The sequence below is a fragment of the Neovison vison genome, chromosome 5 (assembly GCF_020171115.1).
Source record: "Neovison vison isolate M4711 chromosome 5, ASM_NN_V1, whole genome shotgun sequence".
Lineage (NCBI taxonomy): Eukaryota > Metazoa > Chordata > Mammalia > Carnivora > Mustelidae > Neogale > Neogale vison.
Window position 1 is genome coordinate 33,278,174 of NC_058095.1, and position 21,806 is coordinate 33,299,979.

General features: G+C 43.0%; 1 protein-coding gene across 1 annotated transcript; it reads left to right on the forward strand.

The window, feature by feature from the left end:
- Positions 1 to 9,252: 9,252 nt before the first annotated feature.
- SLFN5 (schlafen family member 5) lies at positions 9,253 to 21,169 on the forward strand. Its single transcript, XM_044250244.1, is given in 5 exon segments — positions 9,253 to 9,384; positions 9,387 to 9,477; positions 9,723 to 9,908; positions 10,084 to 10,488; positions 21,078 to 21,169. Coding segments are annotated over 5 exon segments (900 nt in total). The 5' UTR covers positions 9,253 to 9,258.
- The last annotated feature ends 637 nt before the right edge of the window (positions 21,170 to 21,806 follow it).

Sequence of the window (21,806 nt, forward strand, 5' to 3'; positions counted from 1 at the left end):
GCCTCAGTGGCTTCAGCCCAAGAGACCTTGAGCTCTTGGGGAGAAGGTGGGAGAGTGTTTGCTGGGAGGGCTCAAGCCGTCCTTCAGGCTGGATGCGGTAGTTGAAGTGGAGAGAGAGAAGAACAAACATCTATTCACCAGAATTTTAAGAGGGAGGAGGAAGACCGAAGGAGGTCACTCCGGAGGAGGAGCAGTTGAAGTCAGGACCGAACTTAATGCTCTAGGGCCCCCCAAGTGCAATCCTATGCCCCTGGGGGAGCGGGCTTGGATCAGCCCCCCGCATCCGACTCCTCCCCCAAGCCTCCCGGCCGGCTGCGCGCCTCCTTAGGTGTCGCACACAGCAGTGCCAGCCCTGGGGTCGGGGGAGTCCCGCGCGCGGAGCCAGACCCCTCGAGAGCTCCCAGAAAAGATTCGGGAATACAACTAGTAAGAATGAACTGAAAACAAACGGTGTTGCCCAAGACCTGGGTATGAAGTCCGCAGGGACAGACCAATCTGAAGGACAATTTCTCATTTTTTCCCCCAAAACACCATCGTCGGAGGCTGCCGGGGCTCCCCCAAGCGGCGACACCTGCGGCCGTTCTCGGGGTCCGGTCATCACCCCTTTTACAAATTAAAGCACCCGCAAAAGGAGGCAGAATCAAATTTCTCGAATTGGGGTGGGGTGGGGGGATGCGAGAAAGCGGAGGCTTAATTTTCTGCCTCCCGCTAGACGCAACACTCCCTCCTGCTCATTTCCCGGGAACAGAGCCGGGGCCCCAGATGCCGCAAGGAGAGGAGGAATTCAGGGGCTTAGGCCTTGGGAGGAGACACCTGCTGAGCGCGCCGCGGGAACCTTGGCTGCTCGGGGAATGGCTGGAGCCCGGCTGGCGAGGACTAGTGGACGTGGGGCTGCACCCGAATCTCCCTCCCCGAGTGGGGTGTGTGTGGGGAGATGAGAACTGCAAGCTTTAAAATATTACTCAGAAAACAGAGAGGAGCAATAAAGAAGATTACCACTCTCCCTCCAAAAAACAAAACAAAACCAAAAAACCCACAAAACAAAACAACAACAACAACAAAAACACCCAAAACCCAAAAAACCAACAACAACCCCACCTGTACTGAGCAAAGGTAACCAAGGTGTTGTACTTGGGGAACGGGTCTACAGAAAAGGTACTGGTGGGCTTAACCCCTGTTTCCCGCGCGGTGCCCCGCCCTGTGAGGGATCACTTAGTTCAGCTGATAGAAGGCCCGGGACACTGCACAGCCAAAGTCTCGGTAGTGGACTTTGGGAGGCTTTGGGACCTTCTGGAGTGAGGAGCTCTGCGCAGTAGAAACGTTGGCGGTAAGGAGGCCCCTGCGCTCGTTTGCACAGATCCTCCAAAAGTTCGGCTTCCCGAGCTCCTCTGGGCTCCTTTCCCGCTCGGGAGGTTTGGTCTGCGGTCCCTAGCAACTTCCAACGACAGGCGAGCAGTGGGGGATCCGGGAGCTGGGAGACTGCGAAATGCCGGGTGAGCAGGGAAGCAGGGAGAGGCGCGCTGCCGCACAGCCGGGATCTATCCAAACCGCGCTCGGTAAAATTTTCCTTAAACTGTTCAAGAGTGCGAAGAACTTTCGAGGAAAGAACCAAATCAGTTTTCGCGACTCCTGAACGTGAAGCCAGTGAGGTTGTAGTCTGGGGATAAATAGAGTCAGTGTCCTTCTTATTACAAGAGGCTGTGTTCCGAGGATGCCTGGAAGCCCCTGGCTTCCAGGGGCTTCAAACAGTAACAGCATGGAACAGGGTGGGAGGACTCCCGGAAAGGTCCGCGAAGCCGTGTATTCCCCATTAAGTGGCTAATAGAACGACCCTGGGTTCTGTCCACACAGGCTAGGCTGCGGTGAGGGCCTCCATTCCCCCTTTTGCAGACTACTGACATAGGACCCAGAAGGGAATCCTTGAAGACCAGTGATGGAGGGAGGGGATGCCAGACACAGCAACACCCCCCCCCCCACCCCGCCATTGATGGCAGATCTCAGAGCAAAACTTCTACAGGGAGTTGGGGGCCTTGGCTAATGTTGGTGAGCCTATGCCGGCCTTTCAGGGAACAGAAACAGGTTCCTCCTCAGTCTGCTGGGGCAGGGGTGGGGAGGTGGGTGGGGTGGAGAGTTCCCTTGGCCAGATGAACAGCTAAGCCCGAGTGTCCGCCCTTCGGAAGTGTTCCTTAAAATATCACAGGACTTTTCAACCCTTTTGTTGAAATAAGAATATAAACAATCATAAGTTTTGGTACCTACTTGCAAATCCAAGAAGAGTGAAATATCACCATCGGTTCCCAGCCTGATTATGAAAATGCACAGGTGTTCATGCCTATCAGAAAACAGAAATCAATTTCAGTATTATTGTCATAGCAACAAGACATTAAGTATAGAATCATTCATAGTTACAGTATCTCTTCAGGCTGATGGACATGACCATGGGCCAGAGCAAGTCTCTGAAGACCAGGCGTCTTTGAGGATTCCCCTGCTAGGGTTAAAAAAAAAAGAGAAAGAAAGAAAGAAAGAAAGAAAGAAAGAAAGAAAGAAAGAAAGAAAGAAAGAAAGAAAGAAATCGACAAGGGCAACTTTGTGAAATGGAATACTTCCTGCTTTTATGCACCTGTATTGGAAGGGAGAACATTTTTTTCTTACTCGTTGAGGCCATTTTCACTGGCAGTTAGGAGGTCCTGCTGTTTTCCATCCAAGCACTAGATTGCCACTGACAGGGGACTTGGCAGGACTGATAAGTACAGATTCATAATTTGCAAGGGAAAAATAGGGTAGGATGGCAGTTACTAGCAACTGAACATGGGACATACCAAGGTGTCCATCTGGAGTATGCACAATTTGGGAATCCAATACATAATCCTATCAAAGATACAGTTTCTATGGAAAATTTTCAGTAATAGGAGGCACATCTCATTGTTGTTTTATTTTTTAATTTTAATTTTAATTTTTTAGAAGATTTTATTTATTTATTTGACAGAGATCACAAGTAGGCAGAGAGGCAGGCAGAGAGAGAGAGAGAGAGGAGGAAGCAGTCCCCCCGTGGAGCAGAGAGCCCGATGTGGGACTCGATTCCAGGACCCCAAGATCATGACCCAAGCCGAAGGCAGAGGCTTTAAGCCACTGAGCCACCCAGGCGCCCCTCATTGTTGTTTTAATTGGCATTTCCCTAATGACTGATGATACTGAGCAATATTTCATGTACTCTCCATATATCCATATATCTCCATATATAATATTTGCTCTCTATATATCTTCTTTGGTGAAATATCTGTTCAAATCTTTTATTCATTTTTAAGTTGGGTTCTCTATTTTCTTATTCTCCTCTTCTAAGAGTTCTATATCTAATCCAGATACAAATTATTTATCTGATATATCACTTGCAAATATTTTCTTCTGGTCAGGGACTTGTATTTCTTCACAGGTGTCTTTCAAAAAGATGTTCTTCAAATCCCATATACATTAATTTTTTGCTTTTATGTAGTATACATTTAGTAACATCTCTAAAAAATGTTTGCCAAACCCAAGGTAAGAATATTTTCTCCTATGTTTGCTTCTAGAAGTTTTGAGGTTGAATATATAAATGGACATGGGCCAAACCATACATAAGCACAGAACTCTTTTTTTTTTTTTTTTAAGGGAAAGAGAGGGCATGTGAAGGGATGGGGAGGGAAAGAGTGAGAGAGAATCTTAAGCAGGCTCTACCCCAGCACAGAATCCCATACAGGGCTGGATCTCATGACCCAGAGATGGTGACCTGAGCCAAAATCAAGAGTTGGTCATTTAACTGACTGAGTCACCCAGGCACCCCTAAACACAGAACTCTTGACCCAAAATGCTACAGTAACCACCTCTGGAAGTCAAACCACAGCCCTTGCAGCAAAAGTGGTCAGGACTTGATTTTTTTTCTTCTTAATTTTAAGATTTATTTATTTGTTTGAGGCAGAGAACGTGCGCACAAGGGCGAGGGTGGGGCTGAGGGAGAGAGAGGGAGAAACCCAAGCACACTCCGCACTGAGCACCGAGCTGACCAAGGGCTCCATCTCAGGGCCCTGTCCTGACCTGAGCTGAAACCGAGAGTGGGTGCCTTAACTGACTGCACCACCCAGGTGCCCTGGGACTTAGTTAATAACTTCCAGCTTCTCTGATAGTTGCCTCAGCTTCCAACTCAGAACGAAACAAAGAAAGCTAAACAAGCTCCTAAACCAGTCACAGAAGATGTTCCACTTCTAGTAAGCTCATTTCCAGTTTCCCTGGAACAACAACCTCAAATCAGAGAATCCCTGAGCCTCCTCTCTCTCTGTCTCCCTATAAAACTTTTGCATTCCTTTGCCTGCTTTTGAGTCTCTGCCATCACAAGTGATGGTGCCTGATTCCCTTGTCACAGTGAGCTCTGCAAAAATAGCCTCTCACTATTGTCATTTGGGCAGTATTCACTTACTTTCACGTAGTCTTAGGTTTTACACTTAGGTCTAGGACACATTTTATTTCCTTTTATTTTTTTTTGGTGTCATTTTTATTTTTTATTTTTTATTTATTTTTATTTTTTCAGCGTTCCAAGATTCATTGTTTATGCACCACACCCAGTGCTCCATGCAATACGTGCCCTCCATAATACCCAAAACCAGGCTCACCCATCTGCCTCCCTCTCTCCCCTCCAAACCCTCAGTTTGTCTCTCAGAGTCCACAGTCTCTCATGGATCATCTCCCCCTCGGATTTATCCCACTTCACTTTTAGGACACATATTAAATACATTTTTCTAAATGGTGTCAAATATGAATTAATTTCTTTCATATATGGGTATCCAATTGTTTGACTCCTATTTGTTGAAAAAAATTATACTTGTTATCCATATATATGTGGGTCTATTTCCAGATTCTTTATTCCATGAATCTATTTATTTGTCTTTGTACTGTTTCTACACTATCTTGGTTACTGTAACTGTATAATAAGTTAATTAATTGAAATCAGTTGATGTTAGCATTCCAGTCTAATTCTTCTTTGAGAGTGTTAAATCTCTAAAATAAGAGATTATTTTACCTGTTTTATCTGTTTACCCCTGTAGTTACTGTTTCCAGTGGTCTTCCTTGCTTTGTATATATTCATTTCCCAACGAGCATCATTTTCTTCCTGACTGAAGACTTTCTTCACCATTTCATACATTGAATTCTTAATAAACTCTTTCAGCTTTTATACATCTGAGAAAGTTTTTAGTTTGCCTTCTTTTCTGATTAATTTTTAAAATCGAGATGAAACTCATATAACAAAAATTCACCATTTTAAAATGAACAAATCAGCAGCATTTAGTACATTCACAATATTGTACAACCACCACCTCCATCAAGCTTCAAAACATTTTCATTACACCCAGATAAAACCCCACTGAGCAGCTACTTACCATTTCCCTGTTCCCCGAGTCTTGGGCAATTAACCATCTTCTTTCTGTTTCAGTGATTTCGTCCATTCTGGCTATTTCTCATAAATGAAATTTTCTAGTATGTGACTGTCTTAGTTCAGGCTGCTATGACAAAAATACCATAGATTGGGAGGTTTACACAAGAAACATTTATTTATCACAATTCTGGTGGCTAGGAAGTCTAAGATCAAGGTGCTGGCAGATGTGGTATCTGTTGAGGAAACTCTTCCTGGTTTGCAGACAGCTGCCATGGTGGAAAGAGCAGAGAGGAAGCAAGCTTTCTTGGGTCTCTTCTTATAAAGACATTAATCTAATCATGAGGGCTCCACTCCAATCGCCTCTAGTTACCCCTTAAAGCCCCACCTGTTAATCCATTCCAATAGGGGTTAGGGTTTCAACATATGAATTCTAGAGGGACATAAACATACAGTCCATAGTGGTGACCTGTTCTGTCTGGCTTCTTTCACTTAGCATAATGCTTTCAAGGTTCATCCATGTTGAAGCATGTATCAATGACTCATTCTTTTTTTTTTTTTTAAAGATTTTATCTATTTGACAGACAGAGATCACAAGCAGGCAGAGAAGCAGGCAGAGAGAGAGGAGGAAGCAGGTTCCCCGCTGAGCAGAGAGCCTGATGCGGGGCTGGATCCCAGGAATCTGAGATCATGACCTGAGCCCAAGGCAGAGGCTTTAACCCACTGAGCCACCCAGGTGCCCCGACTCATTCCTTTTTATGACTGAAAAACATTCTATTGAATGGATTATTAGCACATTTTGTTTATCCATTCATCTGCCGATAGGTATTTGAGTTATTTCCACCTGATGGCTATTGGGAATAGTTCTGCTATGAATATTCATGACCTATTTGAGTCTAGAGGATTTGAGTACCTGTTTTTAATTGTTTGGTACGTACTTAAGAGTAGGATTTGCTGGGTCATATGGTAATTCTATGTTTAACTTTTTGAAGACTCTCCAAACTACTTTCCACAATGGCTGCCTCATTTTACATGCCCACCAGCAGTGTATACTAATCCCATTTTCTCCAAATCCTCACTGACACATGTTATTTTCCTTTTATCACTACCACCATCATCATCATCATTGTCATCACCATCATCATCACCATCCTAATAGGTGTGAGGTGGTGTCTCATTGTGGTGTGGTTTGCATTTCCCTAATGACTAATAATATTGAACACCATTTCCTGTGCTTATAGGCCTTTGTACCTCTTGTTTGGAGAAATATCTATTCAAGTCCTTGGTCCACTTAAAAAATTGGATGGTCTTTTTGTTGTTAACTGAAAGATATTCTCCCTGGGTATAGAACTCTAGGTTCATAGTTTTCTTTCCTTCTTTCCTTGGTTTAAAGATGTTGATCCATTATCTTCTTGCTTTGTTTCTGACAAAAAATTCTAATGTCATCCTTTGTTCTTCTGTGTGTAATGTATCTTTTTCTTCTTGTTGCTTTGAAGATTTTTTTCTTTAGCATTGGCTTTGATCAACTAAATTATGATGCAGTTTTGGCATAGTTTTCTGGGTGTTTCTAGTACTTGGAGCTTGTAGAATATCTTGGATCTTGATCTTAATTTTTTAGAAGTTACACTGAATTTGGAAAATTTCCAGTCATTATTTCTTTTAAAATGTTTTTGTTGTTTTAGACAGGAAAGTAACCTGGTCCCTGTTACTCTGTTCTATCTGGGAGTGGAAGTCTCCTATATGCAGTTTTTAAAATCATAGTTTCATAAGAGATGGTGAGAAATTGAGTGACCCTTTACTCTACCTCCTTCTGCTTTCTAGGCAACCTCTTGCCTCTTGATCTTTTTCTTTCAGCAATTTTAAATGTATTTCTAAACAACATGCATTTTCTTTCAGCAATTTTAAATTTATTTCTAAACAACATGCTCATGCTCACACATCTCCCCTGCCTACATTTAGATATTATTTCTAGAGCTGATGATCTCACTCCCTTACACTTCACTGCCCTTTCACACTGCACTACCACACTTCCACTACCCCTCCCCACAACCCACCAGTACGATGATATCATCATTTCCAATCAGAACAATATTCAGAGTTGATATTATTGTGACTGTATTTTGTTTACAGCTATGCCCTATCATGGCTTATGTTTATGTTTTCTTTTCTATGCTTTTTCATTTTAAACGTAGAGCTGTTGTCTTATCTTTGTGTTTTCATATTTTCCTAAGTCCCTATTACTCCTCCACTCCCAGACTCTCTACCTCTTCAACTGACTAACTCTTAAGTTGTCTGCGGGTTGTGTGGTCTCACCTGCCACCCACTGACAGCTGCTGCCATCTTGCTCCCATTCTGGCTGGTGATCCTTCAGGCCTGCCCCAAGGCTGTCACTCTGGGGTCTCCCTTCACACTTGTCCAGGGCCTTGTGTTTGCTTCTCTCTTGGGTTGCATCTTTTGTTCCCTGCATCCAGCTTTTGAAGAAGGAAGTTGGGGCGAGTGTGAGATAGTGTGAGAGCTTGGTTCACAGTGAGGCATCCCTTGATAGAGGATTGTGTAATGATGTGTGAAGTGGTCTAGTTGCTCCTTCTCTTTCCTCAGTTGCCACAGGTGAATCAAAGATTGGCAGCTTGGAGATGTACATCTCTCCCTTGCCCTTCTGTCCTGTGGTGTGTCTGCCCACAGTCACTCAACTTGACCTCATCTGAGGCTCCTTGTTGACAGGTAAAGTTTAAGAAGTGTCAAAAGCCAGGGCGCCTGGGTGGCTCAGTGGGTTAAGCCGCTGCCTTCGGCTTAGGTCATGATCCCAGGGTCCTGGGATCGAGTCCCGCATCGGGCTCTCTGCTGAGCGGAGAGCCTGCTTTTTTCTCTCTCTCTCTCTCTGCCTGCCTCTCTGCCTACTTGTGATCTTTGTCTGTCAAATAAATAAATAAAACCTTTAAAAAAAAAAAAGAAGTATCAAAAGCCTACCGCTACCTGCCAGTTTGGTTGATCCAAATAGTCAATAATAATTTGTCTGTTAGTTTCAAACAAATTGTATATATACTTATATTTAATTTAGATATATTTTTTTCAAGAGATGAGTACTGCTTGGACCAGGGAAAGCTAAAGGGTCTGTTCTGTAGCAACAATGACAAATTACCAACTCAATCCAATTTGCTCCTTCTTTAAATTGGGTTATAAAATAATCCAAGAATTTCCCAGGTCTCAGTAGGGGGAGAAGGAGCACCAAGAAAAATAATAAACATCAGCACACCCCAGAGACACCTCTGACAGTGAAAACTTTCCATTTGCATTCCAGCTCCAGTCTTCAGGTATCTGTAATTTCTTGTTTTCTGCAGGTGATTTCGGAGACGCTGCCTCTCAGAGATCTTGGCACAAACGGTTTCTAAAATGACAACACAAAAATAGCCTCTTTTTTTTTTTTTTTTTTAAAGATTTTATTTATTTGTTAGAGAGAGAGAGATACAGAGTGCAAGCACAGGCAGAGTGGCAGGCTAGAGGCAGAGGGAGAAGCAGGCTCCCTGCTGAGCAAGGAGCCCGATGTGGGACTCGATCCCAGGACGCTGGGATCATGACCTGAGCCGAAGGCAGCCGCTTAACCAACTGAGCCACCCAGCTTGATCATTTCTCTGGTGGTAGTGGGCTTCCAGCAGACTTAGATCCTCCCCCCATCCTCCACACTTATTTCATGCATGAGCCTGCTTCAAACTCTGGGCATAAAGGAAGTGACCAACTTCAGAAAAGTGGCCTCAAGCTGTCAGTTTCCCCACTTCCCCTATTCTTGTCCCATTCTAATGATCCTATCTTCTTGATATTTTAGGAGAAACTTTCAGGGCAGAACTAGGACAAGTGCTGAGAAGATGAGTGCCAGGGTGGATGTGGAAACAAACTTTGCCGAATGTGTCTTAAATGCAGGAAAAATCATCGTTGGGAATTAGCAAAGGAAAGAAATAGAAGCCTCAATAGCAAAAGAGACGGAATAAAATCATCAATCATCATGAATGCAATATGTGCTCTGCTTAATGCTAGTTGTGGAGTAGTCAAGGCTGAGATTGAGAACAAAAACTACAACTATGGGGGCACCTGGATGGCTCAGTGGGTTAAAGCTTCTGCCTTCAGCTCAGGTCATGATCCCAGGGTCCTGGGATCGAGCCCCGAATCGGGCTCTCTGCTCTGCAGGGAGCCTGCTTCCTTCTCTCTCTGCCTGCCTCTCTGCCTACTTGTGATTTCTGTCTGTGAAATAAATAAATAAAATCTTTAAAAAAAAAACCCTACAATTATGAAATTCATGGAGTAGGACTGAAAATGCCTTCCATTTTTAAAGGCTCTTTAGATGAGATGCAGCAAGGAGACCTCTTTCTGGCTTTTGTGAAGTCATGGAATGCTGAGGCTTCTGGTGTATGACCGGCTACCTTGTCCTCCAATTTGTACCATAGATACAGAACATCAGCTGATGTCATGCGTTCTCAGGAAGCACTGGCATTCCTCGAAGGGAGAACTCAAGACTTTTGTGAATACTCATGATTCCAAATTGTTAAGTCCACAGAAAGTTCAGGTTGGTGTACAAAATGATGGTAACATAAGGGCCTCAGCTGCTGCTTTATTTGCTAGAACTCACCTTCAGTTCCTAGAAAAGCTCAACTTTATGAAGTCCCTCCATGTTGAATTTACATTGTTCTCAACAGACATGTCCCGGTGCTTTAATGAGAGTCTCCCCAGTTGTGTTTCTGCACTTGCAAATACTGAAGGAGGGTATATATTTTTTGGTGTGCATGATGAGACTAATTAAGTCATTGGATGTGAAAAGGAGGAAATAGATCTTGTCGCCTTGAGTAATTCTATTGGTTACTGTATTAGGAAGCTACCTGTCCATCATTTCTGCACACAGAGGCATGAGATAAAATACTCTGTCAAATTCCTTGAAGTGCATGATCAAGGGGCCCTCCATGGATATGTCTGTGCAGTCAAGGTGGAACGATTTTGCTGTGCAGTGTTTGCCAAAGTGCCAAGCTCCTGGCAGGTGAAGGACAATTGTGTGAAACAGCTGGTAACAAAGGAATGGATAGTTTGGATTATGGAAGCTGACCCAGGTCAGGGAGCAGAATCCACAATGATTGCAATGTTCACAGGGGCAGGGATGAGAGATGGGGAGGCAGGAAGGGGGGTATTAATTTAGAATCTAGGGAAAGAGAAGCACTCTCTGAATTGTAGATGCCTGATTTGTTCTTTCCAGTATATACAGTTGGTAGGTCACTGCCCTTCGTTCCTTCTGCCCATCTTGAATACATGGCTTTCAACAAAAAGTTGTTGCCCTGGGCTAGCAGACTGACTAGAGGGTTGGTGCATGGGGCTGTATGAAAATTTTTATTTTCATATCTTTTCTTGTGTTCATATTCAGGTTTCTTCCTTTCCTTTCTGAATATGAATTCATTTAATTATGTAGGAAATTCCTTTTTGCGTGTGCATATGTGTCCTCTTTAACTTACTGCCACTTTCCCCTGCCTTTCCCTTCTTATTCCCCCGATTAAACATTCTCCCTTTCTCATTGTCCCACTTCCATTCTGAACCCAAATATGACCAGTCTGTGGCTGGCCCCCTCCTTTCTGGCTTTTCCTTTTCGGAGCTAACATGTGATGCTAACTGCAACCAGAGTAAGTGTAAAAGTGAAACCAGAGTAGTGGTGTAAACCAGAGTATAAATCAGAGTAAGTGTTGGTGATGTGTGTTCCTCTTGGAAAACGAAAGCCCAAGATGAATTTAGACAAAATAAATAAATGGGAACTTCCTCAGAAGTCCAGAAAAACTAAGTCCATTTCAGAGTCTTCTCAGAAATCTGTAGCTATTGACCTTTATACCTCCTATCTTTATATTTTAAAATATAAATGTTCTAAAAATATGGGGCAACTGGGTGGCTCAGTGGGTCGAGCCTCTGCCTTCGGCTCAGGTCATGATCTCAGGGTCCTGGGATCAAGCCCCGCATCAGGCTCTCTGCTCTGTGGGGGGAGCCTTCTTCCCCCCCACCTCTCTACCTGCCTCTCTGCCTACTTGTGATCTCTGTCAAATTTACTTATTTTACTTTACAAATTTTACTTATTTGTAAAATCTTTTTAAAAAAGAATATATAGGGACGCCTGGGTGGCTCAGTTGGTTAAGCAGCTGCCTTCGGCTCGGGTCATGATCCCAGCGTCCTGGGATCGAGTCCCACATCGGGCTCCTTGCTCGGCGGGGAGCCTGCTTCTCCCTCTGCCTCTGCCTGCCATTCTGTCTACCTATGCTCGCTCTCTACCCCTCTCTCTCTGATAAATAAATAAAATCTTAAAAAAAAAGAATATATAAAGAATTTACACAATTTTTTAAAAAGATTTGTTTATTTATTTATTTGACAGGCAGAGAGAGAGGCAGGAAGCAGGCTCCTTGCTGAGCAGAGAGCCGGATGCAGGGCTTGATCCCAGGACTCTGGGATCATGACCTGAACTGAAGGCACAGGCTTTAACCCACTGAGCCACCCAGGCACCCCCATTACACAATTTTTTAAAAGGACAAACCACCCAGGAGACAAATGAACAATAGTTAGAAAGGTATATTGCTCAGAAAAGGAAACACATATGTCCAATAAAATTATGAATAGTTGTTCAATCCATCAACAGTGAGTGAAATGCACATCAAAACCACAAGTAGATACCATCTTACACTGTTTAATTGAAATATCAGATGTTGGAGAGGTTGTGAGCAACATAATCTTCTGTACATTGCTGCTATGAAATCAATGGGGTTACTCCCGTTGGAAAACAAATTTGGCACTACCTTGTATAGCAGGTCATTTGCATACTCTGCCAGTTAGTAATTCTTTCTAGTTTCTAGAAACTAGAAACTTCTGCCAGTTAGTAATTCTTTCTAGTTTCTAGAAACTAGAAACTAGTTTCAAGAGCAAAATGTGTACATGTGCATCAGATGATGTATATAATATATATGTATGTATGTATATATATGTATATATAATATATAATTGGAGAGATCCCTATGACTGCTTATAGATTATTATTTGTAATTGCCCCAAACAGGAAACAACCAAATTATCTGTTGTTACAATAATAAATATAGTATATTCACATAGTGAAATATTATTCAGTGGTGAAAATGTATGTACTACAAATACATGAAAGCACAAGGCTGAATCTGAGTGATATGTAAGTACATCTCGTCACAACCTTACTCATAGATTTACCCAATTCTTTTATTGATTATATAGTATTTCATAGTATTCCTAAACATGGATGTTATTAATTTTAGTTACCTTCATTGTGAAATATATACATATATGTGTTTTAAAGATTTTATTTATTTATTTGACACACAGAAAGAAAAATCACAAATAGGCAGAGAGACAGGCAGAGAGAGAGGAAGAAGCAGGTTCCCTGCTGGGCAGAGAGCCTGACATGGGACTTGATCCCAGGACCCTGAGATCACAACCCGAGCCGAAGGCAGCGGTCCAACCCACTGAGCCAAGTGCCCTCATTGTAAAATATATTATACATACAGAAAGTACATAGAACAAAACTATAACTTAATAAATAACTAATCAGTGAGGAGCACTTGGTTGGCTCAGTTGGGGGAGCGTGTGACTCTTGATCTCAAGGTTGTGAGTTTGAGCTCCACATTAGGTGTAGAGGTTGCTTAAATAAATAAAACTTTAAAAAATAATTCTCATGCAGTGTAACTACTACCTAGGTTAAAAAAAAATAGTGTTTTTTTTAACCTAGTTAATAGTGTTTGCAAACACTCCTGCTACCACTTTTTTAACCAGTCCTTTGTTTGATGGAGTTTTATATATTTTATATATTATATATCTAATTTTTTCTATTTAAATATTGTTTTTTCAAAATTTTAGAAGATTTTGTTTATTTATTTGAGAGAGACACAGAGAGAGAGAGAGAGAGTATGAGGGGGGTAGGGCCAGGTGGAGAAGCAGACTCCCCACTGAGCAAGGAGCTCAATGTGGAACTGGATCAGTCAACCTACAGAGCCACCCATCTGCCCTATAATTTTTTCTGTTTTAAATAATGCTACAATATACATTTTCCTAAAAATGTCTTGAGGTGTTCCTCAAAGATAAATTCCAAGTAGTAACAATTGGTTGTAAATTCGGGTGAACATTGCCAAATTGTAATTCAAAACATATACCAGAATACACTTTCCTCAAATGGTATTATCATGACATTTCTCTTCTAGAAAGAGGTTAGAATCATTTTGTTCTACTGAAAAGAGGACAAGTTGAGATTATTTTGATGGCAACTACATGAAATTGATAAATGATTTGGGGGAAGAACTGTCATTTTACAAGAGTGAATTTTCTTACAGTTGAACATGGGATGTTTGGCCACTTATTAAAGTCTTCTTTTACTATATTTTATCAAACTTAAGAAAATAATATTGCACTATTATTTTATTTACCACTAAAAAAGAAAACATTACCAATTAAATTAGAAGATGTATCTTGATTTCAGAGATGTTAGAGTACATTTATAATTAGCAGAATATGATACATCGCTCAATTGTTTCAAAATTTTATCCGTGTTGTTACTATATATGTTAAATTTTATTCCTAGAATGGTAAATCAGTCAGAGAAAGATAAATACAATGTCACACCTGTGTGGAACTTAAGAAAAAAAAACAGGGCGCCTGGGTGGCTCAGTGGGTTAAGCCGCTGCCTTCGGCTCAGGTCATGATCTCAGGGTCCTGGGATCGAGTCCCGCATTGGGCTCTGTGCTCAGCAAGGAGCCTGCTTCTTCCTCTCTGCCTCTCTGCCTACTTGTGATCTCTCTTTGTCGAATAAATAAATAAAATCTTTAAAAAAAAAAAAAAGAAAAAAAAAGGCAAACCAAAAAGACTCTTTTTTTTTTTTTTTCAATTTATTTATTTTCAGAAAAACCAAAAAGACTCTTAACTGTAGAGAACAAACCGGTGGTTACCAGAGGGGAGATGGAGGGTGGGGGGGAATGGTGAGACAGGTGAGAGGGATTAAGAGTACATTTATCATAATGAGCACCTAATATAGAGTTGTTGAATCACTCCATTGTACACCTGAAACTAATATAACACTGTGCATTAACTACACTAGAATTAAAAATTTTTTCAATTGATTACTAGACCCAGATCTCTTTTGTTGTTGTTGTTGTTGTTTTTTAGGTTTTATTTATTTATTTGACAGAGAGAGACACAGTAAGAGAGGGAACACAAGCAGGGGGAGTGGGAGAGGGAGAAGCACGCCTCCTGAGGAGCAGGGAACCTGGTGCGGGGCTCGGTCTCAGGACTCTGGGATCATGACCTGAGCTAAAGGCAGACCCTTATTGACTGAGCCACCCAGGTGCCCCTAGACTGAGATGTTTGTATGATAGTGATTTCTTTTTTCTTTTTTAAAAAAGGATTTTGTTAATTTATTTGACAGAGAGAGATCACAAATAGGCAGAGAGGCAGGCACAGAGAGAGAAAGAAGCAGGCTCCCTGCTGAGCAGAGAGCCCATTGCGGGGCTTGATCCCAGGACCCTGAGATCATGACCTGAGTTGAAGGCAGAGGCTTTAATCCACTGAGCCACCCAGGTGCCCCTGAAAGAATTCTTAACAATTGAAGCAGAAAAATCCAATTGTTGGGGCACCTGGGATCGAGCCCTGCGTCGTGCTCTCTACTCCTCGGGAAGCCTGCTTCCTCCTCTCTCTCTCTCTGCCTGTCTCTCTGCCTACCTGTGATCTCTCTCTGTCAAATAAATAAATAAAATCTAAATAAAATAAAATAAAGGAAGAAAAATCCAATTGTCTGTGTGAATTATCATTCTGGCTTCTGCTTTGTCTGGAGCAATGTTCAAAGCAAAAAGACAATGAGTATACTGTATTTTTGTTTCATTCAGTTGCTTTTTAGTCAAACTGACAACCTCTACCTTTTAACTGAGTATTTAAATTAACTTTTTTAAACTTCTAAAAACATCTTATTTTCAAATACTTTAAGACTTATAAAAAGTTGCAAAGGAAGCACAGAATAGTACAGAAGAATCCCCTATATCCTTCATCTACTTTATATGCTATTTTTTTTAAAGATTTTATTGACAGTGCGAGACAGTGAGAGAGGGAACACAAGCAAGGGGAGTGGGAGAGGGAGAAGCAGGCTTCCCGCTGAGCAGGGAGCCCAATGCAGGGCACCATCCCTGGACCCTGGGATCGTGACCCGAGCTGAGAGCAAATGCTTCATAACTGAACCACCCAGGTGCCCCTATTTTCTAGACTATTTTAAATATGATTATTATTATGTTTGAGGTTTAATCTACCCTACTGCTGTCTTTTTCCATTTTCTCATCTATTCTTTATTCCCTTTTCCCTGTTTTTCTGCATCCTTTTTAGAGAACAAACTTATTTTCCATTTTTAATTTTTTAATCTTTTTAAAAAAATTCCAGTGTAGTTAACACAGTGTTTCATTAGTTGGAGTTGTACCATATAGTGATTCAACACTTCCAAACAGCACCTGGTGCTCATCACAGCAGGTGCACTCCTTAATCCCCATCACTTATTCCACCCATCCCCCATCCACTACCTCTCTGATAACCATCAGTTCTCTACAGTTAGGAGTCTGTTTCTTGCTTTGTCTCTTTCTTTTTTTTCTTCTTTTGCTTTTTTAATTTCTTAAGTAACAAATCAAGCTCATGATAATTGGATGGAAACACTCGGCGAACTCGGTCCAGCGGCAGGGGCCTTAAGGGGAGCTGCCTGGGCCTGCCACATGGTCCCGAGTGGTTGCTGTCCCAACCCCGAGAGAAAGCGCTCTAAAAGCCAGGCCCATGCCAAGCCCGAATCATCTCAGACCAATGGACACCTGTGGCTTCTACTCAGCCCCCTGGGGAGCCCACCCAAGTGCCGGCAGATCGGGTCTTTCATGCCCCCAGGCCCTAACCCTAGGTTGGGTTTTCAGGCTTCCATCACCCGAGGCCTGGCCCCAAAGTGCTCAAGCTGGAGACCTCTGAGCCACACCCCAGAACTCTGCCTGCCACCCAGGAAAACCACGCCATTTGGAGCTGTGCAAAAAGTGGGGACGCCTGGGTGGCTCAGTTGGTTGAGCAGCTGCCTTCGGCTCAGGTCATAATCCCAGCGTCCTGGGATTGAGTCCCACATGGGCTCCTTGCTCGGCGGGGAACCTGCTCCTCCCTCTGACTCTGCCTGCCATTCTGTCTGCCTGTGCTTGCTCTCTCCCCCTCTTTCTCTCTGATAAATAAATAAAAAACAAAAATCTTTTAAAAAGTGGGAGAAAACTTCAAGCCACCCTGAAACCACTCACACTTTCAGAGGCTCCCGGACACAAAGTCGAAGGTTGACACTCAGCCTGACCCCCACCCTCAACTCAGACTTCCTGGGAGCTCACCTCAGTGCCAGGAGATCGGGCCTGTCATGGCCCTAGGCCCCCACCCTTGCCCTCAACACATAAAAAAGTGCTCAACATCCCTCAACATTAGGGAAATACAAATCAAAACCATAATGAGACCAACTCACACCAGTCAGAATGGCTAAAATGAACAAGTCAGGAAATGACAGGTGTTGGCAAGGATAGGGAGAAAGTGGAACCCTTTTACACTGTTGGTGGGAGTGCAAACTGGTGAAGTCACTGGAAAACAGTGTGGAGGTTTCTCAAGAAGTTGAAAATAGAGCTACCCTACAAACCCTGCAACTGCACTACTGGGTATTTACCCCAAAGATACACATGGAGTGATCTGAAGGGTCACCTGCACCCCAATGTCTATAGCAGCCATGCCCACAAGAGCCAGAGTATGCAAAGAGCCCAGACATCCATCGACAGATGAGTGGATCTGTATGGATAAATATACCACTGAATATTATGCAACCCTCAAAAATGAAATCTTGCCACTTGCAATGACATGGGTGGAACGAGAGGGTATTATGCTAAACAAAATAAGTCCATCAGAGAAGGGCAATTATCATATGATCTCACTGATAAGTGGAATTTAAGAAACAAGACAGAGGATCATAGGAGAAGAGAGGAAAAAAGGAAGCAAGATGAAACCGGAGAGGGAGTCAAAGTAAAAGAGACACTTAATCTCAGGAAACAAACTGAGGGTTTCTGAAGGAGAGGAGGGTGGGGGAATGGGGTGACTGGTGATGGGCATGGGGAGGGAATGTGCCGTGGTGAGCATTGTGTGCCTTGTAAAATGGAAGGATCTCAAGCCGGTACCCCTGAAACAAATAACACATTCTATGATCATTATAAAAAAGTGAAAGAAAAACATCTAGAATAAAATGGAAACTTAGTAAAAATAAATAAATAATCTCACCGATAGAAAGAAAACAAACAAACAAAAAGACAAGCAAACAGGCAAGCAAGCAAACAAGCTACCAAGTGACCTGGAGTCACCACACTCCAATTTCAAGCCGGATTACAAAGCTGTTGCCATCAAAACAGTATGGGACTGGCATAAAAGCAGACTCACAGGCCAGCGGAACACAACAGAAAGCTCGGAAACTGATAATCATAGTACTTTTGGCAAAGTTTATTCATTCGTATATTAAAGGTATATTTCAACTTAGCTCTGATATAATTATTAACTCTGAATGGGAATTAATAATATTGATGTCCTGTTCCAATGTTCGCTTCCAATAAATGCATTTTTTAAACATGCTGTCTTACACCCAGCAGAAAACTAGCAGAAGATTTGAATAGAGACTCTACCAAGAAAGATCAATGGATTGCAAGTAACTACATGTATACACCCATGTGTCAAAACTTAACAAATTGTACATTTCAAATATGAATATGTGGGGTTTATCTTATGTCAGTTATCCCTCAATAAAGCCATCAAAAAATGCTGTTTTAGATGAATATGTATTATAAAAGAGGGATCATTTACAATCCACACTTTCAGGAAAAATTAAATTCACTTTAATAAACCTACCACTAAAAGGAAATATAGATAGCCATCATCACAACTGAGAACATCACAAAAGAAGACAATCAGACACAATCTGGAATCTGATCGAAGCATAGAATACTACTTAAGTAGTTCTGCCCCAATGTTCAACCTGTTGAAAGCTGTACATTCAGCTACTCAATTACAAAAACACAGTCATCAGAGAAAAGTCCTAACAAAGAGTATGAAGACGTCGCCAATGAAGTCCACAGTGCATATATTCCGACAGGAAAAACATTTTCCCAACAAATATACTGTAAGACAGGAAGGAAGGAAGGAAGGAAGGATAGAAAGAAGAGAAAGAAAGAAGATGAAGAAAAAGAAAGAAAGGAAAAGAAAGAAAGAAAGAAAGAAAGAAAATCCAGAAACTAACCCACACATGTATGGTGTTAACTTATGACACAGCAGCAGAACATACACAATGGAGAAAGACTGTCTCTTCTGTGAATGATACTGGGGGAACTGGACACTAAATGCAGAAGATTGTGACTGGTCTCTTTCTTACACAAATTATGACTTGAACATAAGAACTGAATCCACAAACCTCCAAGAAGAAAACACAGGTAGTAAGTTTCTGAATCCTGGTTTGGTGAAGAGTCTTTTACATTTGTTACAAAAATAAACAAGTGCAAGGACATCAAACTGAAATTTCTGCATGACAAAAGAAACCATCAAACCCTTAAAAGATAACCTCCCCATTATCGATGTCCTGTTCCAATGTTTGCTTTCAATAAATGTATTTTTGCATTTATTTAGAAATGAGAAAAAATATCTGCACAGCCTATGTGTGAGAAGAGGGTAATATCCAAAATACACAAAACACTCCTTCAAATCCAAGCAAAAACTGAATAAAAACTGGGGGGAATATGTGAATAGACACTTTCCAAAGATGGCATACAAGTGGCCAACAGACACAAGTGGCCAAACAGAGAAAGTTGTTCAACATCACTAATTGTTGTCAGGGAAACAGAAGTCAAACTGTCATCAGCTATCGCCTCACAACTGTGGGAATGGCAATCATCCCAGGGACAGACACCCAGTGGGTCAAGGGTGTGTGGACAAGGGGACCCCGTACGCTGTTGGGGGAATGGAAATGGGAGCAGCTGCTGTGACAAACACTGCGGAGGCTCCATGAAAAATTAATGCAACTACCACATGACCCAGTAATTGCTCTACTGAGTATTTCTTTGGCAAACACAAAAACACTCCCTCCAAAAGAGAGCTGCACTCCCACATTCACGGTGGCATTGTTCACAATAACTGGACATGGAAACATCGACCTTGGGAGCCTTATGCTAAGTGACTCAGATACAGAAAGACACACACCAGAGGCTCTCAGGGACACTCCACATGGAAAAAAATCCTGAATGCATAGATAATGAGAACACATGGGTTTTTGCCAGATTCGGGGATGGTGGGAGGAAACGGGTGAAGGTAGTCAAAGGTGCCGTGTTTGAGTGCTAAAATCCACAAATCATGGAATGTTCTGTGCAGCATGGAGACAAAAGCTAACCCTGCAGAATGGGGTATAGGCTCCCCTGCTACTTGAAAGTACAGTGTTCCTAGGAAACCTTTCACAGCAGAAGAGGTGTAAATGGAAAAAGGAATGACCATTCATTTCTACAGAAAAGCAAGTGAGCATGCTCAGACACCAAAAGTTTCTTCTCTTTGGCTCTTCTTAGGTCTCAGGACACAACATCCCAGTGGATGCCCAAAATAAATGGAGATAAAGCAAAGCAGATGCTCACAGACACAATTCAAAGCCCTGGTGGCTGGACGTGGAGAGCAGTGCCCAGGAAGGAGCTGGTTGGGGTTCACACCGCCTCTGTAGTGGCCTCTGTAGTGGAGCCTGATGCCCGCTCTTTGACTTTTTTCACAAGAGAGAAATCCTCTCCAGGTTTCTTCCTGCTTCCGGAGCTGCATAATAATGTAGATCTTTCAAAAAAGCCAAGTGTCTTACCATGAACTTTGAGAAAAGTGGGGAAGACTTGTACTTGAAAGTTGCTGAGGGAGTAGAAGTTCAGAGTTCTCCCAGACACAAGCATCAGCAGGTCCACTGTGAAGGACACCTTCCTCAGCAGGTGGAACACGGACTACCTCCTTCCCCCAGAAACCTCCTCCTTCATCTCACTTGGCACAGGGAGCAAGAGCATGGAGTTACCTCAGTTCCTCCTTTCTCCTAGTCCCAATATCGAAGCCATTGGCAAACCCTGTGAGCTCCATCTAGAATAGGTACCTAGAATAGCACTAACCCCTCCTTCCAAGGCCACCTCTCTGGTCCACACTGGAGCCCATCTCTTGCCTGAGTTCCTAGAAAAGCTTCATCATTGACCTCCCTTCCCCATCCTCAACCTTGTGTCATCTGTTCTCAACACTGTTGCCAAGATGACCCAGTGAGACAGGGTCCCATGGGGCCACAGCACTGTAATGGCTTCTGTCACCCTATGGTCACCTTCCTGAGGTCACATCCTAAGCTGTCTCCTGTGGCCACAGGGCTTGTTGCTCCTGGACATGCCTGGTATGTTCCTGCCCCAGGGCCTTTGCATATGCTTTCCCTTCCATTTAGAAGACTCTTCACATGATATCACTCACCTTCTTTTGAACTTGACTCGAGAATCACTGTCCTAGTGAAGACCCACCTGGCCCTATAGTGAATAGCAAGCACTGCCGCCACCTCCCTTTCAGCATCCCAACCCTGTCTCTTGCCTTCTATTTCCAGAGCAGTTATCACAGTCACCAGGCCATCTTGGCAATGGCGCAATGGAACCCTACCTGGATGGTTTCACCATTGGACTCCCTCCAATTTCCTAGTCCAGAGCCCTGGGGGAAAAGGTGACCAGAGCTCTTGCACAGCCAGGATTCCCCAACAATGGGTCCCCCTACAGCATCCTAAAGACCATCAGGAAGATGGGCCCTAAGAGGAATCCACTTGTACATGAACCCTGGAACCAGACACCTTCCTCAATTCTAGGTGAGCACATACACGTCCTCCCCTTGCCTGATGTGCTCACCTGAGAAACCTGAGTAGAGAAGGATCCCAGGGTCCAAATCACCCTCTGACCAAGGTCCTGGGAAACAGACATTTCTCCTCCCTGCACCAACCACCTGCAACTGGTGTCCGGCATCCTCCAGTGCTGGGGCAGAATGGTGCACCTCTCCCTCTTCCCTGGGACGTCATCACAAACCAGCTTTGCTGCACAGTTCTCAGGAAGGAACTTGCAGTAGCAGCAGGCTGCCCAGGGTTGGTCCCCGTCTCGCACATCAGGCCCCATGTGGAACAAGAGCTTCAAGGAGACTGGTGTGCCTTGTGGTCTTGGAACCTAATGGCAGGAGTTGAGATTTCAGTTCCATGAAAACTGGCCTCTTGCACTCAGCACAGGAAAGTGGAGGATTTCTCAGGGGTGGCTCTGGAAGAAGAGCTTCTGCTGGCTGAATTCACAGACGCCAA